This window comes from Embiotoca jacksoni, unplaced genomic scaffold, assembly GCF_022577435.1.
Source record: "Embiotoca jacksoni isolate LCO1_2020_lvr unplaced genomic scaffold, fEmbJac1.0.p SCAF_54, whole genome shotgun sequence".
Lineage (NCBI taxonomy): Eukaryota > Metazoa > Chordata > Actinopteri > Embiotocidae > Embiotoca > Embiotoca jacksoni.
The window spans coordinates 1,529,129-1,554,262 of NW_027185408.1; the positions used below are offsets into that span (position 1 = coordinate 1,529,129).

The 25,134-nt window shown below is 43.2% G+C and overlaps 2 protein-coding genes and 1 pseudogene across 2 annotated transcripts; 2 read left to right on the forward strand and 1 right to left on the reverse strand.

The window, feature by feature from the left end:
* Window positions 1–2,284: 2,284 nt before the first annotated feature.
* LOC138212320 (mucosal pentraxin-like) lies at window positions 2,285–3,678 on the forward strand. The gene is made up of 3 exons (XM_069172644.1): window positions 2,285–2,404; window positions 2,565–2,655; window positions 2,911–3,678. The coding sequence occupies exons 2-3, from the start codon at window positions 2,595–2,597 to the stop codon at window positions 3,543–3,545; spliced, it is 696 nt and encodes a 231-aa protein (XP_069028745.1). The 5' UTR covers window positions 2,285–2,404; window positions 2,565–2,594; the 3' UTR covers window positions 3,546–3,678.
* Window positions 3,679–9,179: 5,501 nt separating this feature from the next.
* On the forward strand, window positions 9,180–18,943 carry LOC138212305 (protein NLRC3-like). Its single transcript, XM_069172617.1, has 9 exons — window positions 9,180–9,302; window positions 9,413–9,577; window positions 10,458–10,512; window positions 10,657–10,882; window positions 11,145–12,948; window positions 13,036–13,209; window positions 13,332–13,505; window positions 14,423–14,469; window positions 17,548–18,943. Exons 1-9 carry the CDS (start codon window positions 9,214–9,216, stop codon window positions 18,087–18,089), a joined length of 3,276 nt encoding a protein of 1,091 aa, XP_069028718.1. The 5' UTR covers window positions 9,180–9,213; the 3' UTR covers window positions 18,090–18,943.
* Window positions 16,130–16,831, reverse strand: LOC138212218 (uncharacterized; annotated as a pseudogene).
* Window positions 18,944–25,134: the final 6,191 nt, after the last annotated feature.

The following is a 25,134-nucleotide window of genomic DNA, read 5'->3' on the forward strand; positions in this document are numbered from 1 at the left end:
TTAATCCGACATGAAGGATGACGCTGTCAGTCGGAGATCATCGATGAACCGTTCAAACATCACGTTAGTAAACTGGTGAAAGTTTCTAGTGAACTTTGAAGTGATGGTGAAACATCAGTCCCGATGTGTTCCTCTCGCTGCCGAACTTCGTCTGAAAAACGGGGATTTTCTAACTTCTTCCTTCGTCGGTAAAACACAGTTTAATTTAATTTGACCGAAACACCATCTGAATCTGTCCTGACCTCAACTGTCACTCGGCGTGTGTTCAGTCCGTCACATGTTCTGATTTAAAGCAGGAAATAGGTTTTTCTGGCTGCTTTTAACGAACTGAATCCACCTGCCGCGGACCTCAGTGTCCGTGGAACAGCTGATATAAAACTAAAGTTTGATAGAAATTAAAGTTGTTCTGATGAATCTTTACTGCGCCGAGTTCACCAGAACACTCGGTATATTTCAACAGTATTTAAAGATCTCCAGTTTTCTACGTGATTTTTCTGAAACGCAAAGAGACTTTAAATTCGCTGAGTTTTAAAGGGAGTCTGGTGTGGTTGAACTGGGCTCGGTGCCAGTCCTGTGGTGGAGATAAACCACACTTTCCAATGCTTCCAGGCACACATTGAATACTATTTAACAGAACAGTTCAGATCTGCTCCCCTCACATCAATCAATCAATCAGTCCAGAAGTCAACATGAATGATCAATAATATTTGCTCCATTTTGTTTTTGTTCAGATTCAAAAGAGATTTCTGTGAAATCTCCCACAAAACATGAAATGAGCATCAGTGACTTTAAGAGTGACTTCAGATCACATGTGCTTCTGTTCCAGATGTTTCCCCAGATGGGACAATGATCTGTTTAATAAAAGAGTCAATTCATACTCATCAATAAGGTTAAAATCGTGTAAAATGTTTAAAAAGATCACGTCATGATGAAGAATGTATAAAATGTGTTCAAAAGGGGTTTAAAACAGCAAGAACTTGGAGGTTCAAATACTGAGAAACTGTTCACTGATTATTTCTCCCCGTTTTCAGGTCTGTTGTTGTTGTTCTCGGGTAATAAAGTGACTGTAATAATTTGGTAATGAGTCCGAAGTGCCAAGAGAACGTATTTGTAATATTTTGAGTGAGTTCATGCAGAGTTTTGTCGAGCAGTGTAAAGTGTATTCGCACGTGAAGCCGGTTCAACCCGTAACTTCACCGAGTGATGCAACCATTTAGTGAATTCACCTGCAGATATAATGTATGTATGTAAAAGTGTTTAATACAGTTTGGATTGTGTACGTAGCAACTTTAAGAAGTTTTATGAGCTAATTCAACCACAGTTGCTTGTTAAATGCCAGTGAAGGTATGTAATGTGAACTTTGTGCTCTGCTGTAGCTGAGTGTTGATTGTTTTGTTGAATTGAATATTGTACATGTATGTAATTACTTCCAGGAAATGCTTTCACTGAGGAAACATCACCACATCACTCTTGAGATTTTTCTCCTGTTTTCAGAGGCGTACCACTAAACATCAGCAGATTCTGGAAACCTGCTGCAAGACGGCCTGAAAATAACTTTTACACTCGTCATGAATCCTGTTGAAATGTTTTCTGTGTTTGAGTTGATGAAATAAAACGTGAATATTTGAATAAAGTTTCATTTAATGTGTGTTTTCTGCCGGGTTGTTTAATATGTTGTTAGAACAAACTGAGTCCACCCCTGTGTGATCTCCCTGAAAGGTTCTGCTTCTGTTCTGCTTCTTAATGTGAGAAAACCAGCAGCGACAGGGTTTCTTTGAAGCGACCAAAACCACGATGTTTTTTTGACCGCTTGGTTTCTGGTTCCTTAACGTAAAGCACTTTGTGTTTTTATATGAGATGCAAACGGCCACGTTGAACCAATAAAACATGAACTTTGGACAACAAGCACATGCAGCACGGTAAATGTTTCGACCAATCAGAAGGCATGGCTGACTGTGGTCACCACCGGTCCGAATTTAAACAACAAAACATCGGAACTGCTTATAATCTTCATTTAATCAAATACAGCAAATGACCTTCAACCGTCTGTTGTATGAATGTCTCGAAAGAATAAAACCCGTGAGCCTGGATCAGTGAGGTGCAGGCAGACGTCTCCTGGACACATCAACTGAAAACTGCCTGACTGGAACAAAATATGAAAACGATGCAGAATTAACGGCATTGAAAACGTTAGAAACCACAAAAACAGGGAAGTTCCCGACTTCCTGTTTCTCCAGAAAAACTGATGGTGAAACTCTCTCGGCTCACTGCAGCGATGATTCAGTCGGGTGTCAGCTGGAAGAAGGAGAGACGCGGAGGTATAAACGTGAGACTCTTCAGTTGTTCTGCAGGACGCTGGACGGACGAGAGGAGGAAGGTGGACAGTCAGTGACATCACACACAGGTGAAGGACTCTGATCTCTGACTGTTGTGAGCTGACTCGAGGTCTGATGACGCTTAATGCAGGAAACTAACATCTTAAATCCGACTGTTTCAGTGGCTGTTGCACAGAAATGTCTTCATTTAATCTGTGTTTGACTTCTCTGCTTTTTAATTGACCGCAGCGAGAGTTCATCTACATCTTCATCGTCACCATGGGGATGAAGTCGATGTTGTTTGTCGTTCTGTGGACCGTTGGAGGCTGCGAAGTTGGAGGTGAGTCGCTGCTTCATGTTCAGCGTGTCATGAGGCAGATTTTAAATGTCTCTGTCCTGCGTCCCACGTAATGATACAGTTTCCTGCATTTTGATTGTCTTCTCTGGGGGGTAGAGTAGAAACGTCTGCAGCGACCTAGAAAAAGAAAAGCACCTCTGTTTCTGTTCATTCCAACTTCAAACATACTTTTCCGAGCTCTACATTGAAGTATAGATCGGCAGTAAATCTCCACAGCTTTTCTTCTTGTGTTTTCAGATCTGTCAGGGAAGCAGTTCAGTTTTCCCAGTGACCCCCGGGGCGTGAACCAGCCCCACGTTGTCCTTCACACCAAAGTGGCCTCCATCTCCACCATGACCGTCTGCCTCCGCTTCTTCTCCCAGCTGAACCGGATGCAGGGACTCTTCTCTCTGGCGACCCGGAACCACGAGAACGCTCTGATGCTCAACAAGGACGGCGACGGATCGTACAAGGTCCACGTGGCCAGCGAGTCCTACGTCTACGAAAAACTGCCGACCAAGAAGTTCGACTGGAACTCGGTCTGCTGGACCTGGGACTCTGGCACCGGGCTGACCCAGCTCTGGTTGAACGGACTTCGTACCTCTCAGAAGCTGGTGGGACTGAACTACGTGGTGAGAGGAGACCTGAACATCGTCATCGGTCAGGAGCAGGACGAGTTTGGTGGAGGCTTCAAAACCAACGACTCGTTTGAAGGAGACATCACCGACCTGCACATGTGGGACCACGTCGTGTCCTCGTGTGACATCCGGTCCTACATGAACCAAGGCTCCTTCACACCCGGGAATCTCCTCAGCTGGAGCCAGCTGAACTATGAAGTCTTCGGGAACGTCTTCACCCAGGATGCCGACTTCGAAGAACCAATCTGTCAGTGATGTGGACTTCATGTGGAACGACACTGACGGCGTCACATTTAGAATATGAACGTCATGAATACGTGATTTTAAACTGTTTCTGCTCTCAGCTGTAACAGACAATAAAAACTAATGTGCCAACCTGCGTCGCACAGCAACAGACTGTAATATTGTGAAATATGAAGATTTATTTCTGTCTTCTGTGTCCTTTATTTTTTTTCTCTGCCAAATCTCAACTGAAAAATCAGAGACCTGAACAACAGTCAGACAACACTTTGAACTGTGGTTTCAACTTCAAACATTTACATCTTAAGAAATACTGACACAGCTGAGGGCAAGTCTCAAGCATCTTAAAGAAAAAACATCAAGGTGAACTACACAGTTTAACAACACCTGCCCATCCTCCACCCTTCCTCCATCCCAGGTGTTCTCAGTCTATAACATTTTTCTATAAATTGTCTATGAAATTTGCTAAATTCACTCTTCCAGATTATTGTTCTGGAGGTCCATCTGAAAATAATCTGTCATTAATTACAAAATAAGCTTCAAAAAGCTGTGTTTTGGGGTACGTATCTGTTTCATTGACAGGCCTTTGGTGCAGTCAGGTTACAGCTATTGGTGGGTGGGATGAAGTGTCGTCGGGTGTCCAATCAGATCAGTCAGATCCACCATTGGCTCCTCCCCCAGCTCGTTCAAATGTGGTCACTTCCTGCTCCAAACCGCTCCAAACTAGCAAAGATGGCGCTGGCCAAATTCCGAACAGGAGGCTTCATAACGGCCGTTTACAAACCAACGGGTGACTTCACTGCTGGTTGCTGCTTGGGTGTCCCCCAGGGCTTGGTGCTCAGTCCTCTTCTATTCATCCTCTACACACTGTCCCTTCGTAACATCCTACATCGTCAGGGCCTCCACTTCCACTGCTACATCGGCGACATCCACCTCTACATCTCCTCTACATCCTTCACCGCTGCACCTCCCTCCACCCTGACCAACTGCCTCTCTGACATGATGTCATCAGTGCAAACCAGCTCCCTTGAACTAAACTGTGATAAGTCATACACCACCATCGTCGGACTCATCACTCCCTCCACCCACCAGGGGTCCTCAGTCTCTCTCTCTCTATGCCCGGCCTCCTTCCTGCCACGCCCACCTCACCTGCTGACAGCTCTCCAACCTGCAGCCACTCTGCAGTCAGCCCACCAAGTGGACCGGCCCAGTCCGGTCTGCACATTCAATGACTTTGAGGCGACTTTCCGGTGAGTCTATGAGGGTTTAGGGCTGTCCCGCTGTCAAATCATCAAGTACGTGAGGGCTCTAATGACGACTTTCTGTCAGTCTACATATCTGCAGACTCTCCTGAAGGACTCTCCCATCGTTTGCAGTGAAATTGTGATGTGTAAAACGTGGTTGTCGGTTTGTCCAACCCACAAAAAATGTAAAAGAACCAAGCATGGATGATGTAGAGAAAAGTCTGGACAGAAGCTCGCTGCTTGCTGCCCTGGTTATTTATAGCACTTTTCAAAAAGATTGTTTGGTAACTTCAAACAGAGGACGTGTGGCACTCTTTCTTGGCAGATCCACTCACAGTCTGACATGACTCGGCCCAATCTCCACCTAAAGGCCTAAAAACCAAAACCCTCACGGTCTGAACTGATGTCACGTGTGTGCTCAAGTGAATAAAAAGGTTGTTAAAGAAAAGTGTTTGGGATTAAAAGTCCATTTAAAGCGTAGACACCTGGAACCAGGACTGAGGACCAGATTTCAGGTCCCTAGCAGGAAGTACAGGCTGCTTTCTGCCTCATAACAAACCAACATGTCCAACATACATTCCTGTATGTGGTCCAAACTGCTGCTGCTTCATCTCATGTCTCCGTGCTGATCTTTGGTTGGTTTGTCAGCTCCATCTAGTGGACAGACAGCAGAGCTGCATCATGTGACATTGGATTTCTCTGCCACAGGTTTGACTGGTTCTGACGTCACTCTGATGCTTTAAGACTCGGACTCTGAAGTTATGAGGAAGTATCGGCGTCCTCAGATCGAATGCTCTCAGACACCAGGACTGACGGGGGACAACGAGCAGCTCTCTTCTCTGAATCTTTCCTCCACACACGAAGGTGGAAAGTGTCTGGAAGTGGACCTGAAGTCGAGCAGGTGAGAATCCTCCCAGAGAAATCTGTACATGTCTGATGAACTCTGACCTCACCGTGTTGGATCACTGACTGGACCCTAGAAATGTTTCCTGATGTCGATCGGCTGTTTCAAAACGTCTCCTGGATGCTTGTAGGTTTAAATATTGTTTCAGAATTTCTCTGAGTTAAAGAACATGACTTCAGACTGATTTCCAGGATTGTTGTTGGTGATTACCTGGTAAAGTGAACATCAGTCTGACTGTAATCTGATCTGGAGTCTTCAGTGAAAACATTCAGAGAATGTCAGAACTGGTTGGACAGCTTTGATCAACTGTAAACAGAAGAACATTTATTTTAAACTTTTAATACCTGCAGTGTTCAAACAGCTGTCTTACAGCACTGAGACACTCGGTTTCACTCAACACCTGCATCACTAACATTTTGGGGAGGAAAAGTTATTTTAATATTTTTAGGACGTTGTCGCAGCAGATTTTGGGAATATTAATAAATATTTTGTGGATGCACAAATTCTAGAATTATTGATATATTTTCAGGGTCAAATTTTAAAACATAACAAATACATTTGGTGTTCAACATTCTGGATTTGTGGAGGAATCTGGGGCACTTTAAGCAGCTCAAAGGTGTCTGTCAGTCCTGAGTTTTATAGCCATGTTACAGACAGTGATGAGAACTAATGTGTCCTGTGCTGTGAATGTTGTTGTACGTACTGAGCAGGTTGTTGTGTTTGTGTGAAGCTGTGGGCTCTGCTATGGATCAGTGGGAGGACAGAGAGGACGGAGTCCGTCCCTCTAAAACCACTGAACTTTTCCTTTTTCCTGGAAAGTTTCAGTTTGAGCACTAATTTTACTTGAATTACCTGAACAGGTGTTGCTGGTAGTTTCACTGCTGGAAGTGATGCTGGAAACAACATTCAGCTGTTTAACAGCTGCTTAAACAAAAAACTATTTCAAGGGTCAAATTAATAAAAATGCTGTTAAAGAAAAGTGTTTGGGATGAAAAGTCAATTTAAAGCAGAGACACCTGCAACCAGGACTGAGGACCAGATTTCAGGTCCCTGGCAGGAAGCTCAGGCTTCTTTCTGCGTCATAACAAACCAACATGCTTAACATACAGTCCTGTATGTGGTCCAAAACGCTGCTGCTTCATCTCATGTCTCCGTGCTGATCTTTGGTTGGTTTGTCAGCTCCGTCTAGTGGACAGACAGCAGAGCTGCATCATGTGACGTTGGATTTCTCTGCCACAGGTTTGACTGGTTCTGATGTCACTCTGATGTTTTTAGACTCGGACTCGGAAGTTATGAGGAAGTGACGGCGTCCTCAGATCAAACGCTCTCAGACACCAGGACTGACGAGGGACAACGAGCAGCGTCTTCTCTCCGAATCTTTCCTCCACACAGGAAGGTGGAAAGTGTCTGGAAGTGGACCTGAAGTCGAGCAGGTGAGAATCCTCCCAGAGAAATCTGTACATGTCTGATGAACTCTGACCTCACCGTGTTGGATCACTGACTGGACCCTAGAAATGTTTGCTGATGTCGATCGGCCGTTTCAAAACGTCTCCTGAACGCTTGTCGGTTAAAAGGCAAGGTGAGTTTATTTGTAGAGCACATTTCAACAACAAGGCAATTCAAAGTGCTTCACATAAAACCATTAAAAGCATCATAACATAAGGCAAAAGAACAGGACATTTAAAAACGATTAAGAACAGTGATTAAAACATTAAACTAGCTAAAAAAAATAGAAAAAAGTGACAGTACAGTTTAAAAAAAAATTAAATACAGTAATAAAATGCAGAAATGCAAGAAATGAATCAACATCCTTGAATCTGGTTCAATTAAAGGCAGCAAACAGAAAAGTCTTCAGTCTTGATTTAATGGATCTGAGAGTCTCAGTAGACCTGCAGCTTTCTGGGAGTTTGTTCCAGATTTGTGGAGCATAAAAACTGAACGCTGCTTCTCCATGTTTAGTTCTGACTCTGGGAACAGGAAGTAGACCAGCAGATAACCTGAGGGGTCGGGATGGTTCATAAGGTCGCAGCAGATCAGAAATGTATTTTGGCCCTAAACCATTCAATGCTTTAGAAACCAACAGCAGGATTTTAAAGTCAATTCTTTGTTGGACAGGAAGCCAGTGTAAAGACCTCAGAACTGGAGTGATGTGATCCACTTTCTTGGTCTTAGTGAGGATTCGAGCTACAGCGTTCTGAATCTGCTGCAGCTGTCTGATTGACTTTTTACAGAGACCCTTAAACACACCGTTACAGTAGTCGAGTCTGCCGAAGATAAATGAATGGACAAGTTTTTCCTAATCCTGTTGAGACATAAATCCTCTAATCCTTGATATATTCTTCAGGTGATAGCAGGTTGATTTTGTAATTGTCTTGACATGGCTGTTCAGATTGAGGTCTGAATCCATAACTACAGATTTCTGTCTTGGTTTGTGGTTTTTAACACCAGTGAGTGTAGCTGAGTTCTGACTTTCAATCGTTCTTCCTCGGCAATAAAAACAATTACTTGTGTTTTATCTTTGTTTAATTGAAGAAATGTCTGGCACATCCAGTTGTTTATTTGTTTAATGCATTTACAACCCTTGTAAGGGATTATAGTCCCCTGGCGATATTGTGATGTAGATTTGTGTGTCGTCTGCATAATTATGATAACACACTTTGTTGTTTTCCAAAAACTGTTTTTTTTTCCCAATTATTTTACTTCAAAATGGGAGGTTTGATATTGGCCTATAATTTTTCATTGTTGCAGTTTCTTTAGGAGTTCTTTAGGAGTGGTTTAATAACTGCAGTTTTTAGGGCCTGTGGGAAGACACCTGAGAGAAAGGATGTGTTTACTATTTGTAAAAGATCAGTGGTCATACAGTTCGAAATATTTTTGAAACAGTGTGTTGGTAGAATATTCAAAAAATGTTGTAAATAATTTCTCTGAGTTAAAGAACATGACTTCAGACTGATTTCCATGGATTGTTGTTGGTGATTACCTGGTAAAGTGAACATCAGTCTGACTGTAATCTGATCTTGAGTCTTCAGTGAAAACATTCAAAGAATGTAAGGACTAGTTGGACAGCTTTGATCAACTGTAAACAGAAGAGTATTTATTTTAACCTTTTAATACCTGCAGTGTTCAAACAGCCGTCTTACAGCACTGAGACACTCGGTTTCACTCAACACCTGCATCACTAACATTTTGTGGAGGAAAAGTTATTTTAACATTTTTATGACGTCGCAGCAGATTTTGGGGATTTTAATAAATATTTTGTGGATGCACAAATTCTAGAATTGAAGATTTATTTTCTCAGTCAAATTTGAAAACATGTCAAATATATTTGGCGTTCAACATTCTGTATTTGTGGAGGAATCTGGGGAAACTTTAACCAGTTTTAGACTCGTCCTGTTCAGGGCTCAAAGGTGTCTGTCAGTCCTGAGCTTTAGAGCCATGTTACAGACAGTGATGAGAACTAATGTGTCCTGTGCTGTGAATGTTGTTGTACGTACTGAGCAGGTTGTTGTGTTTGTGTGAAGCTGTGGGCTCTGCTATGGATCAGTGGGAGGACAGAGAGGACGGAGTCCGTCCCTCTAAAACCACTCTGTGTGGGGAACATGGGAGCCGGACCGAAGCTCAGAGGTGAGACGACCGTCCCTAACTGTCCACGACTCTTCTCCACGTCACAGCTCAGCAGTCACATCACTGCATCATCATTATTCTCACTCAGAGCTCTGTGTGTTCTGTTGAAGAACAAAGCAGCAGCTCAGACCTGCTGGACCTGGACCTGGACCTGGACCTGGACTTGAATGTGAATCTGGACCTGGACCTAGTCCCAGCTGTGTGTCCATGAAGAGTGATCGGTCTATGGGAGGACTTATTCACTTCAAAGATGGACACCAGTCTGTTGAACAAAGGTAATAACGTGAAATATTTTGTATTTGGTTCCAAACCCTCCTGATGTCATTACCATCACATCAGCTCAGAGGATCAAAGGACGTCAGAATTAATTAATTTAGTTTCTTTAGTTCAGCAATGCCAGTTTGCTGGAACTGCAGATTCACGGAAACAAACTGGATGTATAAATGTTTCTGTTAGCGTCCAACAAAACACACAATCTGCAGGGTTAAAACTGAAAGCTACACATCTCTGTTTCCATCAGGATCCTTCAGCAGGAAACAGATTGTCCTGAACCCAGCTGTGTGTCCATGAAGAGTGACTGGTCTATGGCGGAACGTATTCTCTTCAAAGATGGACACCAGTCTGTTGAACAAAGGTAATAATGTGAAATGTTTGTCATTTTGTATCAAACCCTCCTGATGTCATAATGTCTGAACTAAGTCTGCTGGTCCAGTGGAGCTGAACCCAACCTCCATGCGACATTGAAGAGAGGTGTCAGCCAATACAGCCACGAATTTTCAAAGCCTTTTGCATCTCAGGACTGATCCGAGTCGATGACGTTCCAATAACTAAACTCCAGACATCACCATTATTGACAGGCCGAGCTTTGAGTGAGTTTTTTTTAATCATAAAGCAGCAACAGAGGATCTCCTGCACATCACCTCCAGGGTTTAATCCCGCTGAATCCAAAGGTTGATAAAATTCTGATGATCAAACGTAAGAATGAGAAATACTGGCATCTGACTGGATTAGTGATTTAAAATGGATGTTTTGTCTTCCGGTTCATCTTCTGTCAGGTGTTGGTTTTCTGGGTAACTAAAACCATGAAGTCTCTTTACTTTATGTTTCTGGATTAATTCTGACCAAACATCTTCTGTTTTGATGTTGACTTTACAGAGTTGATCAGCAGGACTCAGACGTTCCTGAAACAAACCTGGACTCCATATTTCTGGTGTGTAAACACACAAACTAAATAGTGAATTATCAAAACTCACATTCTCCTTGTTGTACTCTGTAGACCAGCAGGATTTTAGTCCATATTTAAAATGATCTGATACGTTCTGTGTATTAAAGTTGATATATTTCTCTGTTTCAGCTGCTTGAAGAGAACATGATCAGTTTTGTAAAGAACGAGCTGAAGAAGATTGAGAAAGTTCTGAGTCCAGATTACCCAGAATGCTTAGAGAGTCAGAGTGAGGTTGAGGAGGTGTTGGAGAGTGAGGATGATGAGCAGAGGAAGAGCAGAGAGTCATTTCTGAAGATCACACTGCACTTCCTGAGGACACTGAAGCAGGAGGAGCTGGCTGACCGTCTGCAGAGCAGTAAGAGGATTTTAACAGCTGGAACATGATGGAAAGAGGAAACATGGGAGAAAATTAGATTTCCAAACTCTGTTGTTAATATCATGCAAACATCTTCATCACATCTGTGAATTCTTCTGGACTGAAAACAGTCAGAAACTGTTTGTCCACAACTGATGTGAAGAATTGATTTCATGGAGACACAAAATATTTAAATTGTTAAAAAGTTTATCTTCAGGTTTACTGAGACATTCACGTGTTGTTTGTTTGTTTGTTTCTTTAGGAACTGTTGCTGCAGAGTGTCGACAACATCTTCAATCTAACCTGAGGAAGAAGTTCCAGAGTGTGTTTGAGGGGATTTCTAAAGCAGGAAACCGAACCCTTCTGAATGAGGTCTACACAGAGCTGTACATCACAGAGGGAGGGACTGCAGAGGTCAATGATCAACATGAGGTCAGACAGATTGAAACAACATCCATGAAACCAGACAGACCAGAAACAACCATCAGACAAGAAGACATCTTTAAAGACTCACCTGGAAGACATGAACCAATCAGAACAGTGCTGATAAAGGGAGTGGCTGGCATCGGGAAGACAGTGTTAACACAGAAGTTCACTCTGGACTGGGCTGAAGACAAAACCAACCACAACATCCAGTTCATGTTTCCGTTCACTTTCAGAGAGCTGAATGTGCTGAAAGAGAGAAAGTTCAGTTTGGTGGAACTGGTTCATCTCTTCTTCACTGAAACCAAAGCAGCAGGAATCTGCAGCTTTGAACACTTCCAGGTTGTGTTCATCTTTGACGGTCTGGATGAGTGTCGACTTCCTCTGGACTTCCACAACAATGAGATCCTGACTGATGTTACAGAGTCCACCTCAATGGATGTGCTGCTGACCAACCTCATCAGGGGGAAACTGCTTCCCTCTGCTCACCTCTGGATAACCACACGACCTGCAGCGGCCAATCAGATCCCTGCCGAGTGTGTCGGCATGGTGACAGAGGTCAGAGGGTTCACTGACCCGCAGAAGGACGAGTACTTCAGGAGGAGGTTCAGAGATGAGGAGCAGGCCAGCAGCATCATCTCCCACATCAAGACATCCAGAAGCCTCCACATCATGTGCCACATCCCGGTCTTCTGCTGGATCACTGCTACAGTTCTGGATGACGTGTTGAAAAGCAGAAAGAGGGGAGAGCTGCCCAAGACCCTGACTGAGATGTTCATCCACTTCCTGGTGGTTCAGGCCAAAGTGAAGCAAGTCAAGTATGATGGAGGAGCTGAGACAGATCCACACTGGAATGAAAAGAGCAGGAAGATGATGGAGTCCCTGGGAAAACTGGCTTTTGATCAGCTGCAGAAAAGAAACCTGATATTCTATGAATCCGACCTGACAGAGTGTGGCATCGATATCAGAGCAGCCTCAGTGTACTCAGGAGTGTTCACCCAGATCTTTAAAGAGGAGAGCGGTCTGTACCAGGACAAGGTGTTCTGCTTCGTCCATCTGAGCGTTCAGGAGTTTCTGGCTGCTCTTCACGTCCATCTGACCTTCATCAACTCTGCTGTCAACCTGCTTAAGGAACAACGAACAACATCTTCATTGTCTAAAGTCTTCAGACACAAAACAAAACTAAACCATCTCCACCAGAGTGCTGTGGACGAGGCCTTAATGAATCCAAATGGACACCTGGACTTGTTCCTCCGCTTCCTTCTGGGTCTTTCACTGCAGACCAATCAGACTCTCCTACGAGGCCTGCTGACACAGACAGGAAGTAGCTCACAGATCAATCAGGAAACAGTCCAGTACATCAAGAAGAAGATCAGTGAGAATCGGTCTGCAGAGAGAAGCATCAATCTGTTCCACTGTCTGAATGAACTGAATGATGGTTCCCTAGTGGAGGAGATCCAACAGTCCCTGAGCTCAGGACGTCTCTCCACAGATAAACTGTCTCCTGCTCAGTGGTCAGCTCTGGTCTTCATCTTACTGTCATCAGAAGAACATCTGGACGTGTTTGACCTGAATAAATACTCTGCTTCAGAGGAGGCTCTTCTGAGGCTGCTGCCAGTGGTCAAAGCCTCCAACAAAGCTCTGTACAAGGATTTATCAACCATTTCAAACATGTTTCATTTGATAAAATAACAAATAAAACAGTTTGTTCATATTTAATTCTTCTCTAGGCTGACTGGCTGTAACCTGTCAGAGAGAAGCTGTGAAGCTCTGTCCTCAGTTCTCAGCTCCCAGTCCTCCAGTCTGAGAGAGCTGGACCTGAGTAACAACGACCTGCAGGATTCAGGAGTGAAGCTGCTGTCTGCTGGTCTGGAGAGTCCTCACTGTAAACTGGAGACTCTCAGGTAGGGAAACATCTGGTTGTTGATCAGTTAAATTATCTTTAAGTTCATGTTGATGCAGATGTTCAACATTTGAAGGATTTTCCTTCTTGTTTCTGGAGTTGATGATATTTTTCTGACTCCAGTCTGACAGGTTGTCTGATCTCAGAGGAAGGCTGTGCTTCTCTGGCCTCAGCTCTGAGCTCCAACCCATCCCATCTGAGAGAGCTGGACCTGAGCTACAATCATCCAGGATACTCAGGAGTGAAGCTGCTGTCTGATGGTCTGGAGGATCCTCACTGGAGACTGGACACTCTCAGGTATGGACAAACAAACAGAGCTCACACAGTGCAGGTTTGTCCTATTGATTTGACTTCATGTGTTGTTGCTCAGGTCCATCATCATGAAGATTGACTTGTTTCTCTAGTTTCTGTTCAGAGGATTGAGGAGGTCTGAGTTAGGAAACATGTGGATCCTCAGAAGTCTTTTATCAAATGGAAACAGCTGTTCATTAGAAACATTCTGAAGTTGGTGTCAAATCCTTCTCATCTTGAACCATGTTATCAGCCTGGCTGTAGGGACGACAGTGTTCATCAGTCAATCACCACTTTGGTCCAAACTGATTCATCTCAACAACGAATAAACATAATGAGATGAACTTCTGTTCACGCAAATTTGAGAACTTCAGGACTCAAAGTTAGGCTTCAGTCTTCACTCTGAAATACAGTCGTTTTTACATGAAGTTCTAAAATGAAGTCAGTTTTATTTTTCAGTCCAGAGTTATAACTTTTCCTCCCAGAGCTTCAGTCTCTACAGCTGACTCCCTCCATCATTACACCCTCGATTCTGAACTTTTAAATTACACAAACCAAGTGAATGTGGTGGTTGGACTGATCCGTGAACAGTCTGAAAACAGTTCAGCTGTTCATGCAAATGTTGGGCAAACTGTTCATTTTAAGGGACAACATGCAGAGACCAATATTTCACATGTGGGAGGACATCAATAAAAACAGAGCAGATCAGTGGAGACTGAGCTCTCTGATTATTTCTACATCACTTCTTCTTCAAGTGTTTTCCTCACAGACAGCAGTGAAACCATCAGAGAGACAGTTGATGACTGATGAGTTTCAGCCTGTTTCTGTGTCTCACTGACAAACTGAAGGAACTCTGCTTCATGTTGGACAGCAGGTAAGACTCCTGTTGGATAGAAAATCATTGTGACTGTTTCTTCCTCCAGGGTGGACCATGGTGGAGAGCAGTGGTTAAAACCTGGTCTGAGGAAGTGTAAGTTTTACTGATACACTTTTCATTATATTACATTGCATTACATTACATTTCATTTAGCTAATGCTTTTCGACCATGAGGGTACAAAACCCAAAACAAAAAGAATCAAGAAACCACAATTTCTTCAAGAAAGCCGAACTACAAAGTGCTAAAAGCAAGTGCCATTTTAAGCTAATAAAGTTATCCTAGTCAAGGTAAAGTCTGAAGAGGTGTGTTTTTAGTTTGCGGCGGAAGATGTACAGAGTTTCTGCTGTCCTGATGTCGTTGGGGAGCTCATTCCACCATTTAGCAGCCAGGACAGCAAACAGTCGTGATTTTGTAGCGTGTTTAGCTCAATGAGGAGCAACAAGCCAATTGGCCGATGCCGAGCAGAGTGAACGAGCTGGGATGTAAGGTTGGACCATGTCCTGGATGTAGACTGGACCCGATCTTTTCACAGCACAGTACGAAGTACCAATGTTTGGAAACGGATGCGGGTGGCTTCTGGTAAACAGTGAAGGGAGCGGAGGAGGAGGAGTGAACTTAGGAGGTTAAAGACCAGTCGAGCTGCTGCATTCTGGATGAGCTGCAGAGGACAAATGGCACTAACAGGTCGACCTGCCAGGAGGGAGTTAGAGTAGTCTAGACGTGAGATGACCAGAACCTGGACCTCCTTCTGAGTGAGAAGAGGACGTATTCTCCTGATGTTGTGCAGCATGTATCTACAGGAACCTGTTGTTGCAGTGATGTTGGCAGTAAGAGAGAGTTGACTGTCGAGTGTCACCGAGTTCTTTGCAGTCAGGGTCGGGATAACAGAGTTGTTGAAGGTAGTAGTAAGGTCGAGGGTGGGAGAGTCTTTCCCTGGAAGGAAGAGCAGTTCAGTCTTGTCGAGGTTGATTTTCAGGTGGTGTGAGGACATCCACTGAGAGATGTCAGTCAGACAGGCAGAGATTCATGATGCTACCTGTGTTTCAGATCGGGGGAAAGAGAAGATCAGTTGGGTGTCATCAGCATAGCTGTGGTAGGAAAAGCCATGTGAGTGAATGACAGAGCCAAGAGAGTTGGTGTAGAGAGAAGAGGACTGTACCCAGGACAGAGCCTTGAGGGACACCAGTGGTGAGAGGACAAGGCTCAGACACCGATCCTCTCCAAGTTACCTGGTAAGTGAGGTCTTTAAGGCAGGATGAGAACAGGGAGAGAGCAGAGCCTGAAACACCGAGGTCTTGAAGGAGGAAAGAAGGATCTGGTGGTTCACTGTGTCAAATGCAGCTGAAGGTCTAGAAGGATCAGGACAGAGGAGAGAGAGGCTGCTCTAGCAGTGTGAAGCTGCTCAGAGACAGAAGGAGGACCGTCTCTGTTGAGTGGTCTGTTGAAACCAGACTGGTGATCAAGAAGGTTATTATGGTGGAGATAGGAGGAGAGTTGATTGAAGATAGCTCGCTCCAGAGTTTTGGAAAGAAAGGAAAGAAGAGAAATGGGTCTGTAGTTGTTTACTTCAGACGGGTTGAGGGGGGGTTTCTTCAGGAGAGGGTTCACTCTCTCCTTCAGAGAGTTCAGGAAACAGACTGTTGACAGAAGTGTTGATGAGATGGAGAGAAAAGGAAGAAGGTCTGGAGCAATAGACTGGAGAATGTGAGATGGGATGGGGTCAAGGGGGCAGGTGGTTGGGGGGGGTGGAGGTTACCAAGGTAACAACTTTATTGGTAGACAGGGGGTGAAATAGGAACTGAGGGAGACAGGAGGGAGAGAGTAAGAAGAGAGGAGGGAGAGAGGAGGGGGAGAGGAGGAAGAGAGGAAAAGTAAAAGGTCAGATGACTTCTCTGTCTGGATGTTAAAGTCACCCAGAAGGACAAGTGGAGGACCATTTTCTGGGAAGTTCGACAGGAGGATGTCTAATTCATCCAAGAAATCTCCCAAAGAACCTAGAGGACTGTAGAGGACAACAATGTTGAATTGGACCGGATGAGAAACTGTCACAGCATGAAACTCAAAAGACAGTGAGGTAGGAAGTGGAAGTGGGTAAAGAGGAAAATTCCATTTGGGGGAGATGAGTCAACCTGTACCACCACCCCACCCCCCCCACCTCCTCCCCTACCAGGAGGTCTGGGGGTGTGGCTGAAGGTGAAAGCAGAGGAGAGAGCAGCAGGGTAGATGTGTTGTCCAGGACCAAGGAAGTCCAGCAATTGCTGGATATCAAAGCCAGAGATGAAGTCTGTCTTCAGCTGACTGTCAGTTCCAGAGTCCACCTGTGACGAGGTGTTGGGTATGTGTGGAACGGGTGGGATAGATAAGAGAGGAAAGGTTACGGTGTTGGTGTGAACGAGTGAGAGGCTTATAGTATCTACAAGTAGATATACGCACAGGTACGGAAAGTACACACATATTCAGATAGCAGTAGTTATACTCAGCGTCTCCCGGAGACTCCAACAAAAGACTCCTTTGTCTCCGTCCTCCAAGTCTTCGTAGGACGAGCCCTCACAGACACTGAAGCTGACCCTTCAAACACTTCCTGGTTTTACAACAGGGTTGGCTACAGCTAGTCAGACCACACCCCCTGCTCCTTAGGCCTCCCGTCACCAGGTGTTACAAATGGGCAGCAATAGAAACTCACCACTGATTTCTAAACAAAGAAAACTTTCACACAGTCTCTAAATTTGGTCCCAAACTGTTCCCGGAGAGTCTTTTTACCTCAAACGGTAGAAAGTAAAATACAACTTAGTCCTTAATAGAATTGGAATAAAAGACCATCAGTTTAACTCTAAACTTGTTCTCTTTGACTCTCAGTTACTTGAGTGAAAACAAGAATCCAATCACAAACAATTCCAGCTACCAAAACCCATCCAAGCTTTAGCAGTCAAGATATCCTAAAACAGCAGATGCAATAATAAACTTTAGCAGAGAAGCGTATTTAAAGATTCTACTTTGCCTTAGTTCAAGTGATCCAGCTGGATGTCGTCCCCAAAAAGTCAAAGCTTGACAAAAAGTATCATCATTAAACTTTCTATGAACGAACAAGTCAATAAGTAAAGAAAGAAAAAAGCCATCAGATGTGTCAGATGATAAACTGCAGCTGTGTCGTGTCTTTTTCTCTCCATCAGATTTCTGTGAACTTGAACTGGACACAAACTCAGTAAACGGAAAACTCAAACTGTTTGACAACAACAGGAAGGTGACGAAGGTGAAAGAAGATCAATCATATCCTGATCATCCAGACAGATTTAACTGGTGGCCTCAGCTGCTGTGTAGAACTGGTCTGACTGGTCGCTGTTACTGGGAGGTTGAGAGGAGAGGAGAGGTTGATATAGCAGTGAGTTACAGAGGAATCAGAAGGAGAGGAGACAGTAATGACTGCTGGTTTGGAAGGAACGATCAGTCCTGGAGTCTGAGCTGCTCTGATGGTGGTCGTTACTCTGTCTGGCACAATAACAGAGTAACATCTTCCCCCTCCACCTCCACCTCCTCCTCCTCCAACAGAGTAGCAGTGTATGTGGACTGTCCTGCTGGCACTCTGTCCTTCTACAGAATCTCCTCTGACACTCTGATCCACCTCCACACCTTCAACACCACATTCACTGAACCTCTGTATCCTGGATTTAGGTTCTGGTCAGATGGTTCCTCAGCGTCTCTGTGTTCTCTGTAGGAGGAAGAGCCTGTGGAAGTGACAGCAACTTTAAATGTTGATGGTGGATGAAGTTTCTCTTTGGTTCACCGTTGAATCACTGATTGTAATGTCAGAATATGTTTTGTGTCAGAAGTAGTGAAATGATGTCCTCACCTCTGAACTTTGACCTTCACTTCCATCTGGACAGATGAAGGTCAAACTGAGCTCTTTGGCTGATAAACATCAGCAGATTCTGGATGCAGACGTCCTGCAGTCAGTCAGGACAGTGAAAAGAGGCTGGATTCTACAACAGGACAACGATCAGAGCAAAACCTCACAATCCACCATGAACTGCTTGAAGAAACACCAGCTCAGGCTGTTGGAGTGGCCCTCAGGGGCCCCTGACCTGAACATCACTGAACATCTGTGGGGAGATCTGAAACCTGCTGCAAGATGGCCTGAAAATGTCTCCGAACTCGAGGGGGAAAAACTTTTACACCTCATAAATCCTGTTGAAATGTTTTCTGTCTTTCAGTTGATGAAATGAAACGTGACCATACTTAGATATTTGAAGAAAGGCTCATTTAATGTCTGTTTGCTGCAGAGGTTGTTTAAGATGTTGTTTGAACAAACTATGTCCAACCCTCTGTAATATCACTGAAAGGTTCAATTATTGTAAATAATTCACATTTCTATCAGCTGACAATAATTGTTGAACTTAACCTTTTTCTGCTGAATCTACAGTTTATTTCCAGCTGAAAGAAGTTGTTCATGAATGAAAACTAAAGTCTGTATCAAACAAATGGAGCTTTTAGAATTATTGACAATTTATCAGCTCCAAATATGTGAAATTAGAAGTTTATAAGAGCTTCTGTTGGTTTGTTAACAATAAAAATTAAAAGTCTTCTTTTTAGTAGTTGATTTTTTTTAAATATTTTAACGACTATTTAAAAAACATGACCGATCCCCAGTATTACCATCTTTACACTATTGTTTTACACGTACTCATGTTTTCCAACTGACTTGTAAAAGAAGACGTGTGTCTGTGCAGGACAGTGATGAGATGTGAGGACAGATGGAGACACGGTGGACACCACCGATCCTCAACATACCTGCCTGGAACATCCACGGTACTGTTGAGTCTCTCTGAAGCCTCACATCCCTGCTGGCTGACTGGGAAAGGAAAGGAAATGCTTTCAGAAGAAACACCAAACTATGCAGCTCATAATATGATACTCTGATAATAGAAACTTAAAAACACCTTAAAGTTTCTTTTCAAACACACATGATGCTAAATTCAATCTACGACAGAGAAATACACGTTAAATAAATTACTATTTCACTCCAAGAATGCTTTGAGTTCCAGAAAGAGGAAATTCATCTCTAAGATAATAATAATATCATTTTACGTGAATAATAAACTGTCGTAGAAATACGTTTTCTGTCATTCAAACAGTTTTGAGTGTGCTAATGTTAGCTAGAAAGCTACTTTTAGTAAATAAGTGGATTAAAACTAGTGTAGTAAAGTAAGCAGCTTACTGGATAACAAGCCATCAGCAGCAGAGCAGTGACTGTCTGACATCAGGGCGGCTAACATGAGCTAAGGACAAATGATAGAAAGCTTAAACTGGCGTTAGCCAATTCATGGTTAGACTAAAGTAGCTTTAAGATAATTATTTTTAATAGCTGCATTTGACATGACACAGAATTCACTTTACCTCAGAGGTGGTTGAATCTCCATCTTCTGTTTTTCAATTCCTCGATTTAACTTCTTGTACTCGGCTCGACGAACATGAATCAGAGAATTCTTTGGGACCGACTGAAAATGAGCGCGCTCCGTCAGCAACACGTGACGTCATGACGTTCACCTACATAGAGGTCTGGAGCCAAAGAGAAACTCCAGCAAACAAAACACAAATACTGTGTTGAAGTCCTGCGTCGACAATTCATGACCCGTAGCTACACGACACGTAGCAACACACATGCTAACCAAACATAGCTTCTATCTATCTAACTATCTATCTATCTATCTGTCTGTCTGTCTGATGGCCATGTCCTTTTCATTTAAACTGTGCCATCTTAATAGGGGCTCTGCTTGACTCACACTTTAAACCGGTCCAAATCAGAACGCTGCAGTCGCCGATTCAGTTTTTTCGTTTATTCTCACATTAATCAAAAAAGTTTACAAAACTTTCTCGTTGTAACGTGAGGTCAAAGACTGTACCGATGCCCCTTCCTCACGTTTCCTCCATGCTTGGTTGAAGAAGAACCAAAAACTCAGTCCCCCTTCTCCCCTATCACAGCTGATAATCAGCTGACAATCATCTTGTCAATCACAACTAATACATACTAATTAATTCAGCATATGCATTTCATCTGATTTCATAAGTCAAAAGAAAGATTTACATTACCTCAGTGAATAAGCAAATTCTAATATGATTTGTTATCAACACAAAATATGGCTCTAACATTCCAGCCCCTAATTGCTTAAAAAATAGCAATTACACAAATTAATAAATCGAGACAATATTCAAACCCACATAATCGTGTAATTCATTCCTTTTCAACATAAAGTGTCCACAGATTAAGTTCATCTTATAGTTCACGTATCAGGCTACTGTTACAAGTATCTGTCCAGCTACTCTTCTGTTTCCAGGAGCAGACAGAGTTTGTTGACAAGTCTCTGTACAACACTTGTTTTAGTTTTAACTAGGACACTGTGGACTAGTCCTTTACTTCCAGGCAAGGTCTTTAGAATCCGTCCGAGAACCCAGGAGTTCCTGGGAGCTGAATCATCTGCAATAACAACAAGGTCTCCGGGTAGAAAGTTCCTTTTAACTCTGTTCCACTTATTTCGCTGTTGCATGATTGGAAGGTATTCTCGGACCCATCTTCTCCAGAAAAGATCAGCCAGATATTGTACCTGCCTTCATCTTCTTCTAGAGTACAGGTCCTCCTTCTTGAATAGTTCAGAAGGCATGACAGGGTTAGTTTTGAGTAGAAGCAGATGATCCTGTGTCAGTGGTTCCACATCATTCAAGTCATTTGTTATTGTTGTGATGGGTTTATCATTCATTATTGCTTCCACCTCACATAAGGCTGTTTGCAAGGCCTCATCATCCAGAACTTGTTCTCTTACCACAGAGCACAGAATTTTTTGGAGTGACTTAATGAGTCTTTCCCATGCACCTCCATGGTGAGCACCTGATGCCGGGTTAAATATCCACTTTATTCCTTCTCGGAGTAGATTCCTTTGGATTTTTATCATGATTTAGTTCCTTTAATGATCGTTCAAGCTCCTTTTGTGCACCAATAAAATGTGTACCTTGATCAGATCTGATGGTTTTTACAGTACCTCTACAACATAGAAATCTGCGTATTGCATTAATGCAGGAGTTAGTGTCCAGGCAACTAGCCACCTCAAGATGGATTGCACAGCTAGTAAGGCAAGTGAAGATTACACCCCACCGTTTCACATTGGTCCGACCTCGACTTATTTCAAAAGGTCCAAAATAATCCATGCCAACTGAAGTGAAAGGCGGCAAATCTGACATCACACGGTCCTGTGGGAGATCTGCCATCTTTTGCTCTCCTACTTTAGACTGCATTCGTCTACAGAAAACACAGTTTCTGATGATCTTTCGTGCTGAAGAGTTTGCAGAGGACATCCAGTACTTTTTTCCTAGTTTTGAGAGCATGTGATTTCTTCCAGAATGACCAATTTGGGTGTGTATGTGTCTTAGAATGACTTCTGATACGAGGGATCTTTTGGGTAAGATTATGGGATTTTTAACACTTACTGGCATAGCTGATCTGTTGATCCTTCCCCCCACCCTCAGGATATCTTGATCAAGGATTGGATCCATCTTTAATATAGGGCTGTCTTTTCGGCAATGTTCTCCTCTTTCAAGGAGGGTAATGTCCTGTGTAAAGTGTTGCCGTTGTTCAAATGCAAGTATAGCCCTTTCTGCATTTTCCATATCTTCCACCGTCAGATCTGTACTGAATGTCACTTTTAGGTTCATAGCACGTTCCTTCAGTGATTTATCATCACTGGGCAGCAATCCAGAATTTGTCATCGTTTTTCTTTGCGTGATCTCCAAGAGCAAGCTTTTCAACTTCAGTATCCATGCTACAGCTTTTTTCAGGCTGTTCCAATCTGAGTACTACTCAATCAGTTTACTAGTGGGACTTTTTTCCTCCACCTTCACTGTGTTCACAATCACATCCCTTTTCACTTCAGGATCATCTGGAGAGAGAGAACTTTTCAACTTTATGCCTGGGTTCTTTGGCCACTGTGATTCCTCCATTTGCAGAAATTCTGGTCCTTGTAGTCATCTCTTAGACTTCTTACGCTTGTGATACACCCCATGGTTGGGTATGGACCACACCCTGCCATCATTTGGATGAAGGTCCTTTGATGGCACCTTCTCTGTGTAGCCTTTGGCCATTACATCTTTCATGAAAGCCTTGTACCCTTCTGCATAAGGAGCATCTCTCTTGAATTTCCTGACAAGGTAATGTGCTCGCTGTTCCGCTATATGATAGTTGTTGGGCCTGATGACGTCTCTCTTACGAACTGGTAAAGGTAAGTAATAGTGATTATCTTTCAGTGTAGCTGCACTTGATACCAGCTGCATGAATTTGCAGTCTTCTACTGACATTTGAGGTTGTCCCTCATACTCTCTCTGGGAAACCGTGGTGGTACTGGTTTACAAGAAGGTTTTCCAGTTGTTTAATTGAAATGCGGTTTACTGATGTCTGTCTATCTATCTATCTATCTATCTATCTATCTATCTATCTATCTATCTATCTATCTATCTATCTATCTATCTATCTATTTATTTATTTATTTATTGTTCCAGTGATGATCTCAACAGTTTCTCCAGTTCTCAGAAACGTTGGTTAAACGGTTGTTGAAGCTAAAAGACGCGACATTAAACCATCTTTTCCTCCATATTGAGTTATTTCATGGTTCTGTCCTCCGTTTGTTGTAGAAAACGGTAAATCCCGGGACGTCCTCTTTCTTCCACTCACACAACGGAACAGGAACTGGAGCGCGCGCACACGCACGCGCACAGAGTTGTCGGTTGGTCCCGCGGTGACCTCTGACCCCGCCCGCATCAGGCGGACGTTAGAGGACCGCGGCGGTGATTTCTCTGCTTCCGGTGACTCTGTGCCGCCGTTACGGTGAAACCTTCATCCGGACTTCGTCCAGGTTCCTGGGAGTTTCCACCGGGGAGCCGCGGAGCGTCCTGCCGCCCTCCTCCACCACGGTGAGGGTCCATGTGAGCCGCTGCCCGCTGCTCTCCGACACGTTAGCTCTTAATCCGACATGAAGGATGACGCTGTCAGTCGGAGATCATCGATGAACCGTTCAAACATCACGTTAGTAAACTGGTGAAAGTTTCTAGTGAAGTTTGAAGTGATGGTGAAACATCAGTCCCGATGTGTTCCTCTCGCTGCCGAACTTCGTCTGAAAAACGGGGATTTTCTAACTTCTTCCTTCGTCGGTAAAACACAGTTTAATTTAATTTGACCGAAACACCATCTGAATCTGTCCTGACCTCAACTGTCACTCGGCGTGTGTTCAGTCCGTCACATGTTCTGATTTAAAGCAGGAAATAGGTTTTTCTGGCTGCTTTTAACGACCTGAATCCACCTGCCGCGGACCTCAGTGTCCGTGGAACAGCTGATATAAAACTAAAGTTTGATAGAAATTAAAGTTGTTCTGATGAATCTTTACTGCGCCGAGTTCACCAGAACACTCGGTATATTTTAACAGTATTTAAAGATCTCCAGTTTTCTACGTGATTTTGCTGAAATGCAAAGAGACTTTAAATTCGCTGAGTTTTAAAGGGAGTCTGGTGTGGTTGAACTGGGCTCGGTGCCAGTCCTGTGGTGGAGATAAACCACACTTTCCAATGCTTCCAGGCACACATTGAATACTATTTAACAGAACAGTTCAGATCTGCTCCCCTCACATCAATCAATCAATCAGTCCAGAAGTCAACATGAATGATCAATAATATTTGCTCCATTTTGTTTTTGTTCAGATTCAAAAGAGATTTCTGTGAAATCTCCCACAAAACATGAAATGAGCATCAGTGACTTTAAGAGTGACTTCAGATCACATCTGCTTCTGTTCCAGATGTTTCCCCAGATGGGACAATGATCTGTTTAATAAAAGAGTCAATTCATACTCATCAATAAGGTTAAAATCGTGTAAAATGTTTAAAAAGATCACGTCATGATGAAGAATGTATAAAATGTGTTCAAAAGGGGTTTAAAACAGCAAGAACTTGTAGGTTCAAATACTGAGAAACTGTTCACTGATTATTTCTCCCCGTTTTCAGGTCTGTTGTTGTTGTTCTCGGGTAATAAAGTGACTGTAATAATTTGGTAATGAGTCCGAAGTGCCAAGAGAACGTATTTGTAATATTTTGAGTGAGTTCATGCAGAGTTTTGTCGAGCAGTGTAAAGTGTATTCGCACGTGAAGCCGGTTCAACCCGTAACTTCACCGAGTGATGCAACCATTTAGTGAATTCACCTGCAGATATAATGTATGTATGTAAAAGTGTTTAATACAGTTTGGATTTTGTACGTAGCGACTTTAAGAAGTTTTATGAGCTATTTCAACCACAGTTGCTTGTTAAATGCCAGTGAAGGTATGTAATGTGAACTTTGTGCTCTGCTGTAGCCGAGTGTTGATTGTTTTGTTGAATTGAATATTGTACATGTATGTAATTACTTCCAGGAAATGCTTTCACTGAGGAAACATCACCACATCACTCTTGAGATTTTTCTCCCCGTTTTCAGAGGCGTACCACTAAACATCAGCAGATTCTGGAAACCTGCTGCAAGACGGCCTGAAAATAACTTTTACACTCGTCATGAATCCTGTTAAAATGTTTTCTGTGTTTGAGTTGATGAAATAAAATGTGAATATTTGAATAAAGTTTCATTTAATGTGTGTTTGCTGCCGGGTTGTGTTTAATATGTTGTCTGAACAAACTGAGTGCACCCCTGTGTGATCTCCCTGAAAGGTTCTGCTTCTGTTCTGCTTCTTAAAGTGAGAAAACC

Coding starts and splice junctions, on each gene's coding strand:
- LOC138212320 (XM_069172644.1), top strand. CDS start 2,595: ATGGGGATGAAGTCGATGTTGTTTGTCGTTCTGTGGACCGTTGGAGGC. Junction 2,656..2,910: donor TGGAGGCTGCGAAGTTGGAG/GTGAGTCGCTGC, acceptor TTGTGTTTTCAG/ATCTGTCAGGGAAGCAGTTC.
- LOC138212305 (XM_069172617.1), top strand. CDS start 9,214: ATGGATCAGTGGGAGGACAGAGAGGACGGAGTCCGTCCCTCTAAAACC. Junction 13,210..13,331: donor TGTAAACTGGAGACTCTCAG/GTAGGGAAACAT, acceptor TTCTGACTCCAG/TCTGACAGGTTGTCTGATCT. Junction 14,470..17,547: donor AAAACCTGGTCTGAGGAAGT/GTAAGTTTTACT, acceptor TCTCTCCATCAG/ATTTCTGTGAACTTGAACTG.